The following is a 23,742-nucleotide window of genomic DNA, read 5'->3' as shown; positions in this document are numbered from 1 at the left end:
CATCAACGCGTACATGATTTATCTTCCCACCCGTTCTGGGGCTGAGTAGGAATTTCTCAGGGAAAGAAAGGTGCTGAGGGACCAGGCTCCCTTGAAGGCCAGAAAGAGCCCACACGTGGGCCTGGCTGGAATGGGGAGTTGACATGTAGGGGTCAGATCTGACAATCCCCAGTTCTCAGGAGAGTCTGCCAAGCCTCCTGCACCCCAGAGAGCTGGAGGTGCTGAGCCCTGGGATGGTGATGGGAGGGGCTCCAGGCACGGTTACTGGGAAGCTCGCTCCTTGGACCTTTCCAGGCCAGGCTTGGTAGAAGGGAGAGTCAAGAGTCGGGATACCCCAGAGAGGGACATATTGGGGTACCTGGAGAATGGAAAAGGAAACACAGGAGACTCCTAAGAAGGTGTTAGTGGCAGGGCAGAGGAGAATTTATTGGGGTCTCTTGAAGAGAATTTGATGCCTGGAGTCTGGAATCACTCATCAGAGGCATCTAAGAAGTGGCAGCGTGTTCTCAGGTGACGGTGGCCTGCAGGAGAAATGACAGGAGTTGCTCAGTGCGGCAACCCTTCTCCTGCTGGTCTTTGTCTCCCCCTCCTCCAGCTCTCTCTTCACCACTGCCCTGCCCCCTTCCTTACATTTGCCTTGGTAATAGATGGTGCTGCCCATGGCCACACAGATAAAGCTGAAGGCATAGAATCCAGCCCGAAGGAGGAGGACGGTGCTGGCCCCTAGCCGAGGACGTCCTGCATGGGGGTGGTAGAAGAAAGGGGGAAAGGGGGGACTAAGGAAGAAACAGTCGCAAGCCCAGGGATGGGCAGAGAGCAGGGGGCCTCAGGGAAAGACTCCCAACTTCCAGGAAGAGTGGGGACTCCCATCTCACCTTTCTCTACCACCAGCAGAGTCCCATTCCCTGTCCCAACACCTAGGCCCAGCACCTCCACCCTGCACACGTAGACTCCAGCGTCACAGTCTTGGGTGTCCCAGATGTGCAGCTCGGCCTGATGGTCACAGAGGAACCGGGAAGGGGGAAGAGGGGCCAGGCGGCCCCTGAACTCCGGGGTCTCATTCCTCACTTCCTTCCCTGGGGCCACCTTGTCCCGGTACCACATGACAGAGCCAATGGCCAATTTCCCTTGGCTGGCATTGAAGGAGCAGGGCAAGAAGGCAGTGGTGCCCTCCTGGGTATGAATCTCAGGGGGCTGGAACACCCAGAGAGCACAGGATCCTGGCAGGTAGAGAGAAGACCCAGAGAAACACCTCCCCGGTTACAATACAGAGAAAGGACAAGAGAGCTTGCACTAGAATATCCCAGCTGTGTCACCCTTGGGGTACCCAGAGAGTCAAGCACTTTGCTACCTCATGAAACCCCTTCCTTTCCACAAGCCTCATTTCTTAAAATGGCTTATTAAATCGTTTTTCAAATCCTTTCCTGTGCCAACTCTCATCCTCACCCCATCGCTCTCTGGCTACCTTCACCAGTAGTGTCTTGCTGAAACTTAACCTGTCCCATTGAAATTGGAGCTCATTAATGAATGTGGCTGCCTAGCTAACTAATAATTAACTACATTATTCCATTACTTTCATACCAATGGCAAACCGTATACGGTACACCACCCTTGCTACTTTGTTTTCTGTTAAAGAGCATCAACTAATAAAGTCTTCAGGTGAAGACATAGCAATAATTGATTGAAATCAATTTGACTCAACCAAATTGATGAATTAAAGCAATTAGTAAAATCTCCGATTAGATTCTATAGTTCGTGAAATTTACCTGCCATTCGTCTACTTCAGCGGTTCTCAAGCTTGAGAGCACATCAGAATCACCTGTAGTGTCGGTTAAAATAGATTCCTGGACCCGACTCTTGCCCAGTTTTTTACTCAGCGGGTTTAGAGTGGGGCCTGAGAATTTGCCCAGGTTCCCAGCTGATGCTAAAGCTGTGGGTCTGGAGTCCACATTGCATTTAGTACATGGGTACGGCTGATAGGTAACGTCTCTCAGTTAATTAAAATCAGTTTCACTAAGAAACTTCCCTTAGAGTTAATTAGGTCTCCCAAACTCCTAATTATATCTAGACCCTAGATAATAAGCCTTGTTTAATAGGCTTATTAAGCTCATCAAATTAAAATTGACCCCTTCCAAAAAAATTTACCTCTTCCTCCCTTCAAGCCCTTTATACTGGTTCTTCAACTTTATCTTACTAGGATGGTAGCTGAGAAGAAAGGACCTCAGGAAAGGGTAGCTGGAGTATGACCCACCCAGTGGGCAACATGGAGAAATGGAGGGAATTGTGAACTGGGGGTGTCCACGTTGCTTTGGCTTCCGGAGGACCCCATCAGCTCCCACTCTCCTTTCCTGGCCACTCCCCTCAGGCCTCCATGTCAGCCTTCCCCATCCTCGCTCCTCCTGCCCCACACCCCTCAAAAGCCCTCTCACCTGGATGCACCATGATAAAGATGAGCAACAGCATCTGGGTCATGTCAGAGGGTGTTCCCGTTGGCAAAGGGGATCTGAGAAGTAAGGTCTGGGTGGAGAAAGAACAACCCACTGCTCGTGGCCAGGCCTTTGGTCACCAGATGGAGGCGGGCAGCTTCCTATGACACACAGGACTCACACATCCCTTATCAAGAACCTCAACAGGGGCACCTGGGTGGCTCAGTGGGTTGAGGCCTCAGCCTTCAGCTCAGGTCATGATCCCAGGGTCTTGGGATGGAGCCCCACATCTGGCTTTCTGCTCAGCAGGGAGCCTGCTTCCTCCTCTCTCCCTGCCTGCTTCTCTGCCTACTTGTGATCTCTGTCAAATAAATAAATAAAATCTTTAAAAAAAATACTTAAAGGGGCGCCTGGGTGGCTCAGTGTGTTAAAGCCTCTACCTTTGGCTCAGGTCATGGTCCCAGAGTCCTGGGATCGAGCCCCACATCGGGCTTTCTGCTCAGCAGGGAGCCTGCTTCCTCCTCTCTCTCTGCCTGCTTCTCTGCCTACTTGTGATCTCTGTCTGTCAAATAAATAAATAAAATCTTAAAAAAAAAATACTTAAAAAATTAACAAAAAAAGAACCTCAACAGCCTAAGACTGTTATCAGATATCACAAGCGTGCCTCCTTGAGGAGAGAGGATGCTGTTAATGGCAGTGTCTAGGTCACTAGGAAGTGGGGGGCAACACATCTTCCTGTGGCCTAAGTGTTTGAGAGGGAAGGGAGGGCTCACACTAGGGTGGGAGGGTGAGACCAGGATGTGGTTCCCCCACCTCCTGAGGTTCAAGAAGACCAACCATTTACCCGGAATAAGCCTCCAGGAGCCTTCTTGGGCTCCGAGCCAACTTACTCCCCCCTAGTCTGGACTCAGCAGTGCGCCCGCCCACCCCATCTGTTCTCTTCCCTTTAGGCGGACCCACCCCCAGGACTGCTCTAGAAATTCTCTGATGGAGGGGATTAGGAGAAGCAAACTGATTGGCGGTGGAGGCAGGCGGTTGCTAGGGACTTTGTTTGGAAGCTTCATTTGCATAGCAATCAACCTGTTTTACTTAGATGTGTTGACTTGGGTGGTTTGGCTGAGTGAAAGCAACCTGATGGAGAGGTCTGGACTCATTCATATTCAGATCTCCATTAAAGGAATATACCTCTCGCTGAGGTCTGCTTTACTCATTGTGTTCTGCCAATACTTGCCCCCCACTGGTAAACCCACTCATTTATTATTTTATTCGCTGTTTAGCTAGCATTTCTTGAGAAACTACCAAGTGCCCCTTATATGAAAGATATTCTTACAGACACAAAGGAAAGACTTTAAATTTGTAACGCGAAGGTTGTACAGGGATTGGTTCAAGACTACGCCACACATTCTTTTTTTTTTTTTTTTAAAGATTTTATTTATTTATTTGACAGAGAGAGATCACAAGTAGGCAGAGAGGCAGGCAGAGCGAGTGAGAGGGAAGCAGGTTCCCTGCCGAGCAGAGAGCCCGATGCGGGACTTGATCCCAGGACCCTGAGATCATGACCTGAGCCGAAGGCAGTGGCCCAAACCACTGAGCCACCCAGGCGCCCCTACGCCACACATTCTTGTATGTGCCTCACACACCTACACGGGACAGCACAGCACATAGAAGAGGAGGATTACAGGCACAATACCTGGGGAGGCATGGACCCAGCCCTCACCACACAATCCTCTCTGGTTCCTTTTATATATGTATATATTTTTTAAGATTTTATTTATTTGACGGATAGAGATCACAATAGGCAGAGCAGCAGGTAGAGAGAGAAGGGGAAGCAGGATTTCTGCTGAGCAGAGAGCCCGATCTCCCCCCATCTCAGGAGCCTAAGATCACGACCCCAGCCAAAGGCAGAGGCTTAACCCACTGAGCCACCCAGGCGCCCCGGCTCCTTTTATATTAATGCATCTTTTTTCCCCTGGGTGTCCCTGTTTCTAGCTCTGTTTCACAATACATTATGATCACTGCAGTGATCTAGAGTTTTGTTTTGGAGAAGCAGCAATGTCATGGTTAAGAATGCTGGCGTGGAGTCAGCCTGGGCTCAAATGCCAGATCCACTACAAACTAGTTACATGATCTTGAACAAATTATTTAACTTCTCCTACACAAGCCACCTACACAAGCCACACGCCGCATAATCTGGGGAGGACTGACTCAGCCATTCTTCATCAGTAGAGTCTTCCTCCTCTAGGCCTCTAATCTGAGGGTGTGGAACCTAGGTCCTGTGGCAAGGCAAGGGCTGCCCCCTGGTGGTCATGGAGTATGGGGACGTCCAAGACACCGGCTGGTGGTTTTTCTTGAATGGGCCTTAATTCCAGCTTCTGCCTAGTCCCTTACCTTGCCTCGTCCTATCAACAGGCCATGTCTGCCCCCAGAGAGTCAATGTGAAGGAAATTGTCTCTTCTACTCAACTGTGAGAAGCCCACAATTTGAGGAGAGAGTAGAGATCACCACCGGTGGAGTAGGGGTGCTGGGATGGGCAACTGGCCTGAAGATCAAACTTCAGACATTCACAGTTACACACACAGAGCGCTGCTCCCTGTGCCAGCGCGAGGCAGCTTAAGTCAGCCTAAGATGGAGTCCTGGTTCCACTGGTTCACACATCTGTGAGATGAGAACAGTATCTGTCAACGTCCAGACTTCACTGTACTGGGTGCCCAGGGTATGTTAGCCCCCAGGTCCTCCCCAGTCTGGGGCCAGGATGACCATTGTTACAGCTGTGCCTGAACTCAAGGATACCCCGCTCTCTCCACCTCTTGTCTCTACCAAAGATTTCCAATATCCAAAAATTGGAATTCCAAAGATTGCTCTTGGAATATTTTTTTAAGCCCATCTAGAATAAATCCTAGCATATGTGTAGCTCCAGGGACCCTTTTCAATAGCTCTGAGAGTCTCTAGGGAACTTTAACCCACAAGATGGGAACCGCTGCACTAACCAGCTCAAAGATGGACGTTTTCAAAAGAAACTTTTACCAAGGACTCAAGAGGAAAGGCAACAAATAAAGAAGTTGGGAAATGAATGTGCACCTGTCTTGGGTCTCATTTATTTATTTATTTATTTACTCATTTATTTATTTAGAAACCAACTATTCTTTTAAAAGATTTTATTTTTAATTAATCTTTACACCCAGCATGGGGTTGAACTCACAACCCCGAGATCGAGTCACATGTTCCACCACTGAGCCACCCAGGTGCCCCTCCAGTCTAACTTCTTTAACACCGCACTGTGGGCTGCCTCCAGGGTGGTCAGAGCTCAGAGCAGGAAAAGAGGTGAAGACACAGAAGGAACCCTGGAATCCCAGCACCATGATCCCATCTTACCAGGGGTTTCCTCCTGTGTTGGTAGTCGTGAGATGTGGGTGACTTCTCCTCTAGCCAAGTCCTTATAAACATTTTCTTTTTTTTTTTTTTTTAAGATTTTATTTATCAGAGAGAGGTCACAAGTAGGCAGAGAGGCAGGCAGAGAGAGAGAGAGAGAGAGAGAAGCAGGCTCCCTGCTGAGCAGAGAGCCCGATGTGGGACTCGATCCCAGGACCCTGAGATCATGACCTGAGCCGAAGGCAGCGGCTTAACCCACTGAGCCACCCAGGCGCCCCATATCTTTTTAAAAACATTTGAAGTATACAGATCTTAAGTACACAGTTCGACATTCTCTGGCAAATCTACATACCCTTATAAATAACATTGGAAGTGAGACACAGATCATTTCCATCACTCTAGAAAAATTCTCCCATGCCTCTTTTTGGTAATCCCTTTCCCCTTCCAGAAGCAACTACTGATTTATACCCCTATAAATGTATACCCCTATATTACACTATTCTTGGACTTCATGTAAGTGTAATCACATAGTATACCCTCTTGTATCCGGCTTATTTCATTCTGTATAGTGTCTGTGAGATTCATCTACTGTTGTGTGTATCAATAGCTTGAGCCTCTTTTTTTTTTTTTTTTTGCGAGTGCTATTTCATAATATGGATGTACCACAGTTTATCCACTCAACTGATGAGGACAAGTGGGTTGTATGAACATTTTTATACACATCTTGCAAATGATTTTTCTTTACTTTTATTTTCTTTTTTTAGAGAGAGAATGTGCACTAGGTAGGGGGAGGGGCGGAGAGGGAGAATCTTAAGCAGACTCCGTGCTGAGCGCAGAGCCCAGCTCGGGGCTTGATACCACAACCCCGAGATCATGGTCTGAGCCAAAATCAAGAGTGAGAGGCTCAACAGACTGAGCCACCCAGCTGCCCCAACAAATGGTTTTTCAATATACTAATTTCACAGTTGCTTTACCTGGTCTACTCCAACAATCACCCTGATTCTCCATGGCCTACAGTTTGGATCATGTCACCATGGAAGTTGTTCCACTTTGGAATCTTACCTCCCCTTTCCCAGGAAAATAAAAGCAATTAGGCCTAAGTCCCTCCAGACTCCTGTACCCTATACATGTGCTTTCACGTGATTCAGCTATTGGTGGACTTTTGGGTTCTTTCTCTCACTTTCATTCAATAAATTGTGAGCCTCTACCATGGGGCTTACCTAGGCAGTCCTGTTGAGCCAGTTTTAACTACTGCTTATTCTCTGTCGAGACTCCAGTTTATATCTCCATCTCAGTCTACACCTTCATCTGAGGCCTCTTTCTTGAGGTCCAAGTCCAGAATACCTAGCTGTCCTCTAGACATCTCCTCCAGAGTGTTTCACAGGCATTTCAAAATCATCAGTGTCCACCCAAACTGCGTCGCGCTCCTATGGTCCCCATCTCAGTGCATGGAAGCACAGTCCACCCCATCACTTAAGGCAAAAACCTGGGGTTCTCCCTCAGTTTCCTCATCCAAACAATCTCTAAGTCTTGTCCATTCTGCCTTTAAAATATCTCAAGTATCTTCCCACCTCTTAATCGTCACTGCTGGTTAAAGCCATCATCATCTCAGGATGAAACCAGTACAATAGCTTCTCTGACGGACAGTGTGGTTTCATCTCAGTATCCATTCCACACCTCCCTCTTCAAGTCTTGGGGCCCATTCATCCATTCAACAACGGTTTTACTGAGTTCCTCCCACATGCCAGGCGTTCTGTCTTCTTCTTCCCTCATATCTTTCTTCATCTCTCCCCTTCTCTCTCATATCTCCCACATCTCTGTCCACAACTCTTTCCTCTCACCATCTTTATTCACATCATTTGTTTCTTCCCTATGTCTCCACCCACATCCCACATCTCTCCACACATCTTTACCCATTCCCCCCACACCCATTTGCTTGTTCACTCTTCATTCATTCAGCAAATATTTGGTAAGCACCTTCCCTGCGCTTACCAGAGAGGCACCTATCTCTCCATCCCTCTCTTCCCTCATTTCTGTCTACATCTCTTTCTGCCTCTCCATCTTTCCTTATATTTTTCCCGACACATCTCTTTCATCCAACACATCTTTCATGCTCTTTCTCCTCCACTTCTCTCTGGGTGGGGGAATGAGTTAAAGCTGGCAAGGCATTCCCCTTTTTCCTCTGGGAGCTGATCACTCCTTTCCTGAGAAGCCTTCCCAGACTCCACCAAGGCGGACTTGGACCACTCTCAGATGCCCTCAGATTCTCTGTGCCAGATTCTTTATAAAAAAAATTAATCTAAAATATTAAAGGAAAACTAACTTTTAATTTAAAATTACAAAAGACAAAGAGGAGTGAAACCAGATAATTAACAAGCTCGATCTAGGGAAATATGTAGAATCTTTGAAAAACTAGAAAATATGTGTTCTTTTCACATAAAACAAAGATATTTAGAAAAAAAAGAATCAAAATCATATAGAATACAGTTGCTGACCAAAAGCCATGACAATTTTTTTTTTAAAGATTTTTTTTTATTTATTTATTTGACAGAGAGAGAGATCACAAGTAGGCAGAGAGGCAGGCAGAGAGAGAGGAGGAAGCAGGTTCCCCACTGAGCAGAGAACCCGATGCGGGGTTCCATCCCAGGACCCTGAGATCACGACCTGAGCCAAAGGCAGAGGCTTTAACCCACTGAGCCACCCAGGCACCCCTGTATTTTGAAACTTTAGAAACCTATCTCTAAATAACTCAAATGTTAAAGAAAATATAATAATGGAATTTAAAATATTTTGTACTGAACGATACTGAAAATCCTGCCTATCTAAACTGTTGAGGGCTGGGAAACTGCTTCTCCCTCTCCCTCTGTCTCCCCCACCCCCCACCCCACCCCCCTTTCATGCTCTCTTGCTCTCTCTCCCTCTCAATAAATAAATAAATCTTTTAAAAAGGGGGCACGACAGGGTGGCTCAGGTCATGATCTCTAGGTCCTGGGACCAAGCCCCATGTCTAGCTCTCAGCTCAGCAGGGAGTCTGATTCTCCCTCTCCCTCTGCCTCTCCTCCTGCTTATGCTCTCTCTGCCTCTCTCCATCTGTCTCAAATGAATAAATAAAATCTTCAAAAAAATAAAGAAGAAAAAGTTTGAAAGTCATTGAGTTGGACAGTTATTTCAAGAAATTAGAAAAAGAGGGCACCTGGGTGGCTCAGTCAGTTGAATGACTGCCTTTGGCTCAGGTCATGATCCCAGAATTCTGGAATAGAGTCCTACTTTGGGCTCCCAGCTCATCAGGGAGTCTGCTTGTCCCTCTCCCTCTGCCCTTTCCCCCTACTTGCGTGGCTCTCTCTCTTATTCTCAAATAAATAAATCTTTTTTTAAAAAGTTTAATAATAAAAAAAGAAAGAAATTAGAAAAAGAGGGCACCAGGGTGGTTCCGTCGGTTGAGCCCATCTGCCTTGGTTTAGGTCATGATCCCAGAGTCCGGAGATGGAATCCTGCATCAGGCTCCTTGCTCAGCAGGGAGCCTGCTTCCCCCTCTGCCTGCTGCTCCTTCCTGCTTGTGCTCTTATCTGTGCACACACTCTCTCTCTCTCTCTCTCTCTGATAAATAAATAAATGAATAAAATTTTATAAAAAAAAGAAATTAGAAAAAGAGCATAGAGTAATTTTTAAAAATTAAGGAGGAAAAGAATAAAGATACTTTTAGAAATTAATGAAATAAAAAAACAATAGAGCAGGAAACATTTTTAAATATTTTACATATTTATAGACTACTAATATTAAAAATCTCTGACCAAATTGATTATGCAAAAAAGGAAAAGGGAAGAAAAATTCATACACACACAAAAGATAAATAACTTAAAGGGAATTATAATATCAGATACAGTAAATATTTACATTGCAAATTTTGATAAGATGAATAATTTTCTTTTTTTAAGATTTTATTTATTTTTTTGAGAGAGAGAGAGAGAGAAAATGAGTGGGGAGAAGGACAGAGGGAGAAGGAGAAGCAGGCTCCCCGCTGAGCAGGGAGTCCCAAGCAGGGCTCCATCGCAGGACCCCAGGATCATGACTTGAGCCAAAGGTGGCACCCAAGATGAATAATTTTCTAGAAAAATGTATGACCACAGTGACTTAAGAAAAAATGAAAAGGCTGATATACCTATAACCACTAAAGAAATTGAATCAGTTGTTTAAAATTTAGCCATCAATGAGATTCCTGGCTGGCTCAGTGATTTGTGATCTCAGGGTCATGAGTTCGAGACCTATGTTGGGTGTAGAGATTACCTAAATAAATAAATAAGTAAAATTAGGGAAAAAAATTTAACCATCAAAAAAATCACCAAGCACAGATAGTTATGAAACCTTTAAGACAGATCATTCCAGTCATATAACGATTATTCTAGTGATCAGGAAACAGGAAAACTTTCTCAATTTACTTCATGAGATTAATGTAATCTCGATACAAAAGCCAGGCAATGGTGATCTGAGAAAGTAAAATTATGAAACAATTTCACTCATGAACATAAATGCCAGAAAAAAAGAATGTAATAAAAATTTTAACAGGGGTGTCTGGATGGCTCAGATCAGGATCTTCCTTTCAGCTCAGGGCATCATCTCAGGGTCCTGGGATGGAGCCCCATGTCGGACTTCCTGCTCACTGGGGAGCCTGCTTCTCCTTCTCCCTCTGCTGCTCCTTCTGCTTGTATTCTCTCTCTGTCAAATAAATAAATGAATTATTTAAAAAATAGGGATGCCTGGGTGGCTCAGTGGGTAGAGCCTCTGCCTTCATCTCGGGTCATGATCTCGGGGTCTTGGAATGGAGCCCCACATCGGGCTCTCTGCTCGGTGGGGAGTCTGTTTTCCCCTCTCTCTCTGCCTGCTGCTCAGCTTACTTGTGATCTCTCTGTCTCTCTCTTTCTCTCTGTGTCAAATAAATAAATAAATAAAAATTTTAAAAAATAATTTAAAAGTATATTAACAAACCTAAACCAGAATTGAATAAATAATATAAAACAGCTTAACCAAGGGCGCCTGGATGGCTCAGTCTATTAAGCGGCTGCCTTTGGCTCAGCATGATCCCAGGGTCCTGGGATGGAGTTCCGAATGGGTCTCCCTGCTCAGCAGAGATTCTGCTTCTCCCTCTCCCTCTGCCTGGCGCTCTGCCTACTTGTGCTCTCTTTCTATCTCTCTGTCAAATAAACAAATAAAATCTTTAATAAAAACAACAACAACAACTTAACCAAGCAGTCTTTATCCTAGGAAAATAATTCACTGTTCATGCACTTCCCAATTCTGTCCATACAATTAATTCATTACATTAATAGATTAAGGAGGAAAATCCATGTGACTATCTCAGTCAATACAGTAAAAGCATTTCACAACTTTTATTCATGATAATAACTACTCAAATTTTAAAAATAGAAAAAAAAAAAAACATTTCGGGTGCTTGGGTGGTTCAGTAAGTTAAGGTTCTGCTTTTGGCTGCTCAGGTCATGATCCCAAGCTCCTCGGATCAAGCCCCACATTGAGCTCCCTGCTCAGCCAGGAAGCCTGCTTTTCTCTCTCCCTCTCTTTGCCCCTCCCCCTTGCTCATACTCATGCTATTTCTCTCTCAAATAAATAAATAAAATATTCTTTAAAAAGAAAGAAAACAGAAAGAATAACTTTCTTTAAAAAGAAAGAAAATTTCACAACAGTCATTTATGATTTAAAAAATTTTCAATGTATATTATGTCTTCATTCTCCCATGAAATTTAGTGTTCATTTTTGAAATAGTTTTGCATTTTTCTTCTGAATCTTTCTTCCTGTTCCCATCCCTACCCTCTTGTTATCCACCATCTGTTCACCGAGTACTTGAATTTCTGATATGTGTCCTTACTTCACTGTTAAAGGACTATACCAAGTTTTGTTGTTTTTCAGTTCATGATGGAATTTTGGGCTGTGATTTCCACCAGCTTTTGGCAATGTATTTCTGGTGTGTTGTCATCTGTCAGTAAATTGTGTTGCTCTTTTTTTTTTTTAGTTTAAATTCAGTTTAGTTAACATATATTGTATTATTAGTTTCAGAGGTAGAATTTAGTGATTCATCAGTTGCATGTAACACCCAGTGCTCATTACATCACGTGCCTTCCTGAATGCCATCACCCCTCCCCCCACCCAACTGCCTTCCAGTGTAGCATCCCTGTTTGTTCCCTATAGTTGAGAGTCTCTTATGGATTTTTTTCTTTTTATTAAATTTTTCCTTCCCTTCCCCATGTTCATCTGTTTTGTTTCTTAAATTTTACATATGAGTGAATTTATATGGTATTTGTGTTTCTCTCACTGACTTATTTTGCTTAGCATAATATCCTCTAGTTTCATCCATGTCATGGCAAACGGCAAGAGTTTGTGTTGCTCTTTTTCACTTTTTTTCTCATGTTAACCAAACAGAATCTCTGTTCATTTCTTTTTTTTTTTTTTTTCTTTTTTAAAGTAACCTCTGTGCTCAACATGGCGCTCAAACTCAAGACACTGAGCTCAAGAGTTGCATGCTCTATGAACTGAGCCAGCCAGGTATCTTTTTTTTTTTTAAGATTTTATTTATTTATTTGAGGAGCACCTGGGTGGCTCAGTGGGTTAAGCCTCTGCCTTCTGCTCAGATCATGATCTCAGGGTCCTGGGATCGAGCCCTGCATGGGGCTCTCTGCTCAACAGGGAGCCTGCTTCCCCCCTCTCTCTCTGCCTGCCTCTCTGCCTGCTTGTGATCTCTCTCTCTCTCTCTCAAATAAATAAATAAAATCTTTAAAAATTTATTTATTTATTTATTTATTTGAGAGAGAGAGTGAGCGAGAGAGAGAACACGAGTAGGGGGAGCAACAGAGGCATAGGGAGCAACAGAGGCATAGGCTCCCCACGAGCAGGGAGCCCAAGTGGGGCTGGATCCCAGGATCCTGGGATCATGACCTGAGTCAAAGGCACACACTTAACCGACTGAACCATCCAGGAGTCCCCTGCTGGCACTTTCTGAGATGTGGCCCCTCTGGATCTCTTTGGACATTTCAAAACATTCTCTCTCCACCTTTACCAGTACTTTTTTTTTTTTTTAAATTTATTTCTTTGACAGAGAGAGCGCGCGAGCGAGCGAGAGAGCACAAGCAGGGGGAATGGCAGGCAGAGGGAAAAGGAGAAGCAGGCTCCCGCAGAGGAGGGGGAGCCCAATGTGGGACTCGATCCCAGGATCCCGGGATCATGACCTGAGCCAAAAGCAGACACTTAAGCAACTGAGCCACCCAGGCACCCCCAACTTTACCAGTACTTGAAAGCATTTGGTCAGTCTTGTGCTCAGCCTCTCCTTGGGCTAAGGCATTTCCTCTCAGGAGGGAATATTTGCTTTCTTCAGAGGTGACACTTGGACCCTCCCTCTCTCCCTGATTTTCCCTGAGGCACTGCTGGGGACTGCCTGTTGGATATGGAATCTGGGCACACAAACATGGGACTTGGAGTCTAGGTATGCTGTGAAAATGTAGCACTCATGCCCTTGTGTGCGTGTGTGTGTGCGCGCGCGCGCACACAATCTCCTTATCTGAGTATGGTTTCCAGGAGATAAAAGGTCAAATTTGGGAATAAATTGCTGCCATGCTCCCCTCAAAGTCCTAAAAGGAGATGTTTTATTTTATTTTTTTTTTTAAGATTTTATTTATTTATTTGACAGAGAGAGATCACAAGTAGGCAGAGAGGCAGGCAGAGAGAGAGGAGCAAGCAGGCTCGCCACTGAGCAGAGAGCCCGACGCGGGGCTCTATCCCGGGACGCTGGGATCATGACCCGAGCTGAAGGCAGAGGCTTTAACCCACTGAGCCACCCAGGCGCCCCTGTTTTATTTTTTCTTAAAGATTTTATTTATTTATTTTCAGGAAAGAGGGAGAGTGAGCCAGTGCACAAGCAGGGGGAGCTTAAGCAGGATCCCCTCTGAGAAAAGAGCCCAATGCAAGCCAAAGGCAGAGACTTGACTGACTGAGCCAAACAGGCGCCCAAGGAGATGTTTTCTTTTTTAATTTTTAAAAGATTTTATTCATTTATTTGACCGAGACAGAGAGAGAGACAGCAAGAGAGGGAACACAAGCAGGGGGAGGGAAAGAGGGAGAAGCTTCCTACTGAGCAGGGAGTCTGATGTTGATGTGGGGCTACATCCCAGGACCCTGGGATCATGACCTGAGCCCAAGGCAGACGCTTAACCACTCAGCCATTCTGGTGACCCCCACCAAGGAGATGTTATAGAAAAGCGAACGTTTTCAGTAAGGCTGATGCTTCTCTGCCTTGCTTCAGGGAGAGCATCTTGTTAACCAAGCTCCTGAGTCTGGTGCATGCATACACCAGGAAGCCCTTTTGCCCATTTACAGTGAGAAGTAAAGCTTCAGAATTCTGTTTCTTCCCAGCCCCGCACACTCACTTACACACGCACACTGTATCAGTCCGAGTCCCAGTAGGAAACAGCACCTTCAAATTAGGCTGATTGGAGGGCGCCTAGGTGGCTCAGTCAGATGGGTGTCTGCCTTCATCTCAAATCATGATCCTGGAGTCCCAGGATTGAGACCTTCTCAATGGGAGTCTGCTTCTCCCTCTGCCCCCAACGCTGCTCATGCACTCTCTCGCTCTCTTTCAAATAAATAAATTTTTTAACATTTTTTTAAAAAATTAGGCTAATTTGAGGAACTAGTTTATTTACAAAGGTGAATGGAGTATAGGGGAATCCCAAGGGATATTGCCACCCCAGGTCCAAAGGGATGAGGGGAGAAAGAGATTACAGCAGCAACTCTTCCTCAAGTTGTATCACAGATGTATTTGGCATTCTAATAAAGCATAAAGTAAAAAATATACATAACAAAGTAAATCAATTACATTGAATTCCAGTTACCAAAATAGTAATAAAAGTTGTAATGTTCGCTTAGTTGGAAGAGCACGCAACTCTTGATCTCAGGGTTGTGAGTTTCAGCCCCACATTGGGTTGGAGATTACTAAAAATAAATAAATAAATAACTTCAAAAAGAAGTTAGAAGATAGAATAAATCATGTACTTTAATAAATCATGTACTTTAATACCACGTTATATAAAAGATAAGACATTTAAAATACAGGCAGTGGGTGCCTGGGTGACTCAGTTGGTTAAGTGTTTGCCTTTGGTTCAGGTCATGATCTTGGGGTCCCAGAATTAAGCCCTGCATCAGGCTACCTGCTCAGCAGGGAGTCAGCTTCTTCCTCTCCTTCTGCAGCTCCCCCTGGTTGTGCATGCTGGCTCTCTCTCATAAGTAAATAAAAAATATTTTTAAAAAATTAAAATATAGGTCAGTTGAGCCCCACATTGTGGCTAGAGTTTACTTTAAAAAATTGTAGAAGTGGATAAAGCTTTCTGTATTCAAATGAACATTATTATTTACAATAATGGAAAAATAACTTCATCAGTGATGCAGTTAGGGCACCCAGCTGGCTCAGTCAGTAGAGTACATGACTCTTGATCTTGGGGCCGTGAATTTGAGCCCCACCACGTTGCGGGTAGAGTTCGCTTAAAATACAGGCACCTTGAAGTTATATTTTAATAAATAAAGACACATTAGTGCAAACTATATTATTGCTTGGCTTGAACAAGGACTTTAAACTGTGGGGCCCACTGGTTGGCTCAGTTAGAAGAGCAGGCAACTTTTGGTCTTAAGGCTGAGAGTTCAAGCCCCATGTTGGGTGCAGCGATCACACAAATAAACTTAAAAATAATAATAACATAAAAAGAATTTAAAACTGTGATGTGGTTTTGACAAGCAACACATGTAATGTTGAATATGAGAAAGGGGTGTACATTTTTTCCCTTCCAAGTTCACAGACCCCCTGACATCTATCTCCTGGGTTACTGAAACCAAGAGGAAGCTAGAGCTTTGCAGTGCAGGTCGCCTGGAGAGAAACACAGCCCATAAGTGGAGGTTTCTGCCAGCCTGAGGTGAGCTCTTGGGAAGGGAGCCAGAAGAACGAACACCCGCGGCTTAATGTCTTCCCTCCTGCTATTTTCCTGCTAGGCTCTCCAATAGCCAAAACCAACTGGAAGCGAGAGGTGCCCTTGATGTGCTCGGTACAGGTTAGCCTCCTGTGGCAGAGAGCAGAGTGGGAGAGGGAAGGTAGAGGGGCAAACAGGACACACACACCAACAAGTTTTCTGGCCCGTGTATGCTTTTCCTGTAAGCACACTCCATGGGGCCTAATTCTAAGCAGCAATTCCCCCTGGAGAGCATGGAATCGTAACAAGAGCCCGAAGCAACAAGGGGCCGGTTCACAGGGATTCTAATCAAATGGGGTCCTTCTGGTGGGTCATTTCTTGAGCCTGCTCAGCGTTGTCTCCCTGACAGCTTGGCTGGACACGAACACGCCTGGTCTCTGTGACTCCTCCTTTTCTTCTTCCTCCAAAGCCCCACCTCCCACTAACCCATGCTTAAGCTACCTTGACACCTTCAGTCTGGGTTCAGCAAGGCTCACAGGCTCGGGCACCTCTTTCCCCACAACGACTCTCACACTTGACCATGTATCAGAAGCACCTGAGGCACTGGTTAAAAACCTATTGTCAGGCCCCACCCCCAGAGTCTCTGATTCAGTAGCTCTGAGCTGAGGCCCAACCAGGCACATTTCTAACACATTTCCACCTAATGCTGCAGGAAGGGCCAGTCCCAGAGAGCCACTGTTTTAAGGAGCTTCTGCATTATCTCTGCTCAGATCCAGATTTTGCAGCCTGTCAGGGAGCTATCTACTTTCCTTATCTCCGTGTTCTCATGGATTCCTCAAAGTTGCCCCCTAATGCACCCCCCAACCATTTCTAACCCTTACCCAGAAGTCCCCCTTCACCCCTGCTACTAGGAGCCAGCCTTCTCTGTCACCATGGGGGCTGGGTCCCTGAGTCTGTGGGCGACGTCTTCTAGCATGTCTGTTCTTCTTCTTTTTCTTCTTCTTCTTTTTTTAATTTTTTTTGTTTATTTGCCAGAGAGAAAGAGGGAGAGCACAAGAGAACTGCAGGCAGAGGGAGAAGCAGGCTCCCTGCTGAGCCACGAGCCCAATGCAGGACTCAATCCCAGGACCCCAGGATCATGACCTGAGCCGAAGGCAGAGGCTTGATTGACTGAGTCACTCAGGCAACGCTTGTATGTTTGTTCTTCACAGGCTTTCCCCACATCTGTGTTTAGGCTGGATTTTGTTCTCCACTCTTTTGCCCTTCTAGATACTCTTACTCTCCACTTTTGCCCCGTGTCAGAGTAGCTGTTACTTTATCCCAGAAAGCTTCTCTGAGCATCTAACTCTATACCCATATGATAGTCTGCCAAACCATTCTTGATGGAAAGAATAGTCTCGGAGGCAGTCTCATCCTAAATACAGGCCAGAGCCTTCCCAATGGCCTATAAGGCCCTACACAATCTGACCTCATCTCCTGCCTGTTTCCGCTCATACACCTGGCTCCAGCTACACTGGCCATCCTGCCTGCTTCACAAACACTCCAGCTATCCTGACATGTCCTTACCTCAGGACCTTTGCACTTGTCTGAAATGCTCCTCTCTCATATAGCTACATGGCTTATTTCCATACCTCTTGAAATTTTTTCTTAAGATTTTATTTTTAAGTAATCTCTACACCCAGCATGGGGCTCAAACTGACAACCCTGAGATCAAGAGTCACATGCTGCACTGAGTTAGCCAGATATTCCCCTACTTGAAATCTTTGTTCAAATATTTTCTCAGAGAAGCCTCTCTGATCACCCTCTTTAAAACTGCAGTCCCGGGCACCTGGGTGGCTCAGTCAGTTAAGCATCTGACTTCAGCTCAGATCATGATCCCAGGGTCCTGGGATCAAGTCCCCCCACAGGCTTACTGCTCAGCAGGGAGTCTGCTTGTCCCTCTCCCACTCCTTCTGCCCTGCCCCAGCTCAAGCTCTTTCTCTCTCAAATAAATAAATAAAATATTTAAAAATAATAAAAAGAAAATAATATAAAAATAAAACAGCAGTCTACCACAGTACTTCCGATCCCCCTTCCCTACTTTGTTTTTCTGCATAGGTACTTGCCACCTTTAATATGTTTATTATTTTTAGAATTTTTTTTATTTGTAAGTAATCTCTACATCCACTGTGGGGCTTGAACTCCAAGATCAAGAGTCACATGACTCCACTGACTGAGCCAGCCAGGCATCCCAATATGTTTATTTTTATGGTCTGTCTTCCACAGTTAGACTGTTCATGAGGACAAGAGCCTGCATGTGTTTGGATCACTGAGGTGGCATTCCAGTGTGCCCTTGATAATTATTTGTCAAATGAAAATATGAATAAAGAAATGAATTCCCCCCACTAGGCGCTGAGACCTGAGTGTAGGGTTGCAGCTTTCTCTGAAAGGAGAGAGGCAGCTACAGTAAAGGGAAGTCCAGAATTCTGAGTTCACCCCAGCATGTCCCCCCACTTGCATGGGTCAGGGAGAAGGCAGTGAGAAGTGAATGCTCCCAGCTGCAGAAAGGGAAGTAATGTGAAGGCGAGAGGAGAAGGAAAGGTGTCTGCATCGATGCTGGCGCAGGGTGGGTGGAGCTCTGGGTGGGGAGTTTGTGGTTTATTTATTTATATATTTATTTAAGATTTATTTGTTTGTTTATTTGAGAGGGGGATGTGCAGAGCGAGAGGGAGAGAGAGAATCTCAAGCAGGCTCCCCACTGAGCAGGGAGCCCCCTGCAGGGATAGATCTCATAATCCTGAGAAACCAAAAGTCATACAGTCAACCGACTGAACCACCCAGGCACCCCTGGGTGGTGAGTTTGAACAAAAACGTCTCAGTGAGGGGAACATGCTAGCCTCTTCTCCCCTGGAAGTGACTACCTATACAACAAAAAAAGGAAACAGGGTGTGAATGGGGAAGACATTTTTTAGAGGCAACTTACCCACTCTATTGAACCCGTGGTAACTGACACCGAATCACACACATGCACGTGCGCAGGCACAAGTACACACACACATACACACACTCACACACACATACACATACCCCTAACATCGGCTTCACCCCCGGCTCTTGTGTCCACAAATACTGTCTCTCTCAGCACCACTTTCAGTTCCCCCAGAGAATCTACTTAAATTCTTGAATGCCTGAGCTCTGCAGATTTCACGAACTAATTCAGGGAAGATAAGATGAGCAGGTTTCATTGCACATCTTAAAGCGAACAAATACGACTCATGTGTTAGGCACTGCCCTATTTCCAAGTGCCCCAGACCCGGAGAGAGGTTTCTCTCCCTTTCCTACCCTACACTGTCTCGCCATCCTTTTAGATCTGCCTGTGGACTTCAGATTTTTCTCCCATTCACATCATAGAAAAATCCAGTTAGCCCTTCCTTGGCTGTGTACCCAAACCTGTGTGCCCAGACTCGTGACACCTGACAAAATGCAAGCTTTAAGACTTACCTGACCCTTCAGACCAGTTCAAAGACCATTTATTTGTTCCGGAGAGTAAATACCCCTCCCCCGCACTTCCAGGGGCTTCTTTCCTTCCTGCACAGACTGGGCTCTCCTTAAGAGGAATTTAGAAGAATGTTATTTTCTCACCTCAATCCTAGAGCCGCTGGCCCCTTCCTCCTCGGGTGCTCGTGTCAGCAGAAGCTGAGGGGGAAGTGAGGCCTGGGACTGGAGGAGGAGGGAATGAGGGGAAAGGGGAAGTTCAGGAGGGAGACCTCAGAGAAGGCTGACGGGAGAGGAGAGCCAGCAGACAGAGCTCCAGCTCGGTCTCTATCCACCTACTGGTCTCTCCATCAGCATCTACTGAGCTATGAGCCAAACCAGGGATTTACAGGGTAAGGAAGGTAGAAGAGGCAGAGCCTAAAATGAGAGCAAGGAGATGGACAGACCTGGGCAGGCCTAGGAGGTGGTGAGCAGGCCTAGGAGGGCAGAACTGTGATGACCCTGGGCTGGTGTGGAAGAAAGAAGAGGAATGGGGGGTGAGGAAACATTAATCTCTGTGTCCCCTCAGGAGGAAAAGCCTTTGGGCTGCTGAAGGCCCAGCAGGAAGAGAGACTGGATGAAATCAACAAGGTAAAAGAAGATCTAATGGGGCAGGGCCTGGGGGGAAGGGGCCCCTGAACCAGGGGACATACCCTGGCTCTTGCTTTCTCCCCACAGCAATTCCTGGATGATCCCAAATATAGCAGTGATGAGGATCTGCCCTCCAAACTGGAAACCTTCAAGAGTGAGGGGGAAACTGAAGGGGCAGAGTGGGGAGTGAGGAGGGTGGGATTTCCTCAAGAACAGAGAAGGGACCGGAGAGACACAGAGTCTACATGTGTGGTGGGAAAAAAGGAGACTGCCTCCGTTGTTCCCCCTTGTTGCAGTCTCTTTCCTTGGGCTGCCGCTCTTAGCACCTTCTCTGGTTCCCTACACCTTAATAGGGCCCCTTAACCCCACCCACACTTCCTCTGCCTGCCCTACCTCCCCCTTCCACATCTTCCCCTCCTAGCACTTGGTCAGTGGCCCTTTTCTCAATCCCCTGTGCTGCCCCTCCCTGGGACCCTCCAGCCAGTGCTTACCCTATCTGCTTTCTCCCCTCACCCAGAGAAATACATGGAGTTTGACCTGAATGGAAACGGAGATATCGGTGAGAAAAGGGTGATGGGGGCATGTGCAGACCCAAGAAGAGGGAGGTCTCTCCTACCGTGCTTATCCCTGGTGGCTTGGGAGAGGGCCCAGCTACCAGAGTCGGAGGGAAAAGAATGGGAATGGGAAGGGGAAGACAGAGTGAGAGAGGATCCCCTCTTCTCATCCCCTCTCCTCTGCCTCTAGATATCATGTCCCTGAAGCGGATGCTGGAGAAACTTGGGGTCCCCAAGACCCACATGGAGCTCAAGAAATTAATCAGGGAGGTGTCTGGCAGCTCTGGGGAGACTTTCAGCTACTCTGACTTCCTCAAGATGATGCTGGGCAAGAGATCTGCCATCCTAAAAATGTGAGGGTCTAGTGCCAACCTTTCCTATGCTTACCTGTTTTCTCCTCAACCCTACCCCCATCCCCAGGCTCACCCATACATTACTCAGCATCCATTTCTTCCCTTCTTTGAGGGACCCTTCCAAGTTCCTAGCCCTATCCATTGTTCTGGTCCCTGCAGCCCCCAGCATGGCCATCCCTACTCTTCTTCCTTCTCCTCCAACCATAATAACCCCTGTCCTCTTCGAGACTTTCATAGTAGCCTAAGATTTATTCTCTCGAGAACACAGTCCCCTGATCCCTCTGTCTCTTCCCATCTCAACTAGGATCCTGATGTACGAGGAGAAAGCGAGAGAACAGGAGAAGCCAGCAGGTCCCCCAGCCAAGAAAAATATCTCTGAGTTGCCCTGATTTGTGGTAGGGGAGATGTGGTGAGATTGATGGGACTTCCAAAGACCCCAACATGGAAAAACGGCACAGAATTGTGGGCCAGAGGTACACTAAATTAAATAAACTATCCTTCTCCAGATCAAGTCAGTTTGGTCTCCGTTTGGGGGGATTTTTTTCCCTTGGTCTGGGAAGAAGTAAAGCATCATTGAGGGAAGGGCAGCAAAGGATTTGCCCATATGAACAATCCACCCACAATTTTGTAATGTGTCAACTATAGCAGATGGTTTTGTACTTCAAGGGAGATTCCAGATATATGATAGCCTTGTTCTCAAGGAATTTAGATGGGACAAAAAGACATGTACAGAAAAAAAAAATCACCCAGGCCCATGGGGAAGAGCAAAGATTCTCTCTTTTTTTTCCCTAAGATTTTGCTTTTTTCTTTTTTTTTGACAAAGCAAGAGATCACAAGTATGCAGAGAGGCAGGTGGAGAGGGGAGTGCAGGCTTCCTGCCGAGCAAAGAGCCCAATGCGGGGCCCGATCCCAGGACCCTGAGATCATGACCTGACTGAAGGCAGAGGCTTAACCCACTGAGCCACCCAGGCGCCCCTAAGATTTTGCTTTTTTTAAGTAATCTCTACACCCAATGTGAGGCTCCAACTCACAACCCCTAGATCAAGAGTTACATGCTCTATTGACTGAGCCAGTCAGGGGCCCCAAGCAAGGGTTATCTTGAACCAATATTCTCCATCACTAGTCTTTGTTTACCTGACAAAATCACTAAACCTTTCTCAGTCTTTCATCTGAAAGTGGGGATAGTATGATCTATCTCACAGTGTCTGATGTATCAGAAGCCCTCTATAATGTTTAAAACTTGAATGGATGGATAAAAGAACTGATGATGCTATTGAATTGAGTAAAAGGTTCACAAAACTATAACACCTGATAACTTAAGCACTAAATGAGTCAGTGAGGTCCTTTTAGGGGACAAGCTGCCGAACTGAGTCTAATGAAGGGAAAGGGGGCTTCTATTTGGAGGATACTGAGAACAGATACTGGGGATACAGATACTTGGATGGCAGAAAGGATTAAAAAGCCAATCCCAGAGAAGGAACCTCAGAGTTCCCAAGCCTTCAGTGAGGCTATTCCTGGACCTTTCCTCCCAACAGGTCCAGATGAGTTAACTCTAGCATTCCCCAGTCTCTGGCCACTTTTTCAGATTTCCTGACTTTCTGGGAAGGATAATCTGATTATTATCCCAGGTAATAATCTAATTATTACCCCAGCTTGTTTCCTGTACTGAGAACAGGAGTGTTGGCTCTTCCCAGTGGTGAAGCCAGGTTAGCCTCCTAAAATGTGCTACAGTAACTGTGTGGCACTTCAGATGAGGAAGAGATCACTGCAAGTTGGATAAAATGCTGAATATAACAAAATCAATAGCTATTGAGCACCCACCCTATACCACCCTGAATGCTTTCTGTGTACTAATTCTCTTAATCTTTGCAACAACCCTGGTGACACCAAGGAGGATACAAAGGAGCTGGAGCTTAAATAATTCGTTCATTCAGGATAAATAAATTGGGTTCTAGTCATATATCAGACTATTATTACACAGCAACAAGGATGAACAAGCCACAACTACATGCAACAGTATGGATGGATTTCCTCAACATAATGTTGAGCAAAAGAAGTCAGACACAGGAGAACCCTTACTATACAATGCCATCTGTACAAAGTACAAGAGAGGGCAAAACTGACATATGTTGTTATAGGGGCACCAGGGTGGCTCAGTCATTAGGCGTCTGTCTTTAGCTCAGGTCATGATCCCAGGGTCCTGGGATCAAGCCTCACATCAGGCTCCCTGCTCAGAGGGAAGCCTGCTTCTCCTTCTCTCACTCCCCCTGCTTGTATTCTTTCGTTGTGTGTCTCTCTGTCAAATAAATAAATAAAATCTTTAAATATATATATATATATATATATATATATATATATAGTTATAAGGATAGTACTAAGCCTTGGGGGAGGGTGGTAACTGGAAGAGGCTCTCTAGCAGCTTCCATGGTGCTAGTCAAGGTTTTATTTTTGGCTACATGTTCTGCTCATTTTGTGAAAATTCATCAAAAATAAATAAATATAATATGCTTTGATAAAAAGACTTTAAAATCATTTATTGGGCGTGGGAAGTGCCTGGGTGGCTCAATCAGTTAAGTGTCTGCCTTTGGCTTGGGTCATGATCCCAGGGTCCTTGGATCAAGCCCTGAGTTGGACTCTCTGCTCATTGGGGAGCCTGCTTCTCCCTAGGTCTGCCCCTCCTCCTGCTCCTGTGCGCTCACGCACGCTCTCTCTCTCTTCACCTCTCTCTCTCTGTCAAATAAATACATAAAATCTTAAAAAAATCATTTATTGGGCATCAACCTTGTACCATTCCTTATTCTAGGTGCTTGGGTTATAAGAGTCACAAAACAAAGATCCTTGCCATTGTGAAGATTATACTCTGTTGTGGAAAATGGTATGAGAAGAGGACACACAACAAACAATAACTATAATTTAAAATTTATATGATGTTAGAAGAAAAAGTAGAGCAGGTTAAAGGGGTTCAGGGGTAACATGATGG

The 23,742-nt window shown here is 45.6% G+C and overlaps 2 protein-coding genes across 3 annotated transcripts; one reads left to right on the top strand and one right to left on the bottom strand.

Moving 5' to 3' along the window:
- Positions 1–18: 18 nt before the first annotated feature.
- Positions 19–19,438, bottom strand: NCR3 (natural cytotoxicity triggering receptor 3). 2 transcript variants are annotated; one of them, XM_046006526.1, is made up of 5 exons: positions 19,232–19,312; positions 2,430–2,517; positions 876–1,220; positions 631–738; positions 19–521 (listed from the first exon to the last, which is right to left on the bottom strand). In XM_046006526.1, exons 2-5 carry the CDS (start codon positions 2,470–2,472, stop codon positions 469–471), a joined length of 549 nt encoding a protein of 182 aa, XP_045862482.1. In that variant the 5' UTR covers positions 2,473–2,517; positions 19,232–19,312; the 3' UTR covers positions 19–468. The 2 variants fall into 2 exon arrangements, with proteins under 2 accessions (XP_045862482.1, XP_045862481.1); XM_046006525.1 differs by lacking the exon at positions 19,232–19,312 and adding an exon at positions 19,373–19,438 and having other exon boundaries at positions 20–521.
- A 48-nt stretch (positions 19,439–19,486) lies between these two features.
- Positions 19,487–21,269, top strand: AIF1 (allograft inflammatory factor 1). The gene is made up of 6 exons (XM_046006527.1): positions 19,487–19,617; positions 19,794–19,855; positions 19,943–20,009; positions 20,373–20,414; positions 20,600–20,762; positions 21,067–21,269. The coding sequence occupies exons 1-6, from the start codon at positions 19,593–19,595 to the stop codon at positions 21,149–21,151; spliced, it is 444 nt and encodes a 147-aa protein (XP_045862483.1). The 5' UTR covers positions 19,487–19,592; the 3' UTR covers positions 21,152–21,269.
- The last annotated feature ends 2,473 nt before the right edge of the window (positions 21,270–23,742 follow it).

This window comes from Meles meles, chromosome 5, assembly GCF_922984935.1.
Source record: "Meles meles chromosome 5, mMelMel3.1 paternal haplotype, whole genome shotgun sequence".
In the NCBI taxonomy this organism is placed as follows: Eukaryota; Metazoa; Chordata; class Mammalia; order Carnivora; family Mustelidae; genus Meles; species Meles meles.
The sequence above is the reverse complement of the archived record's forward strand: the minus strand, read 5'-3'. Positions and strand labels throughout refer to the sequence as shown.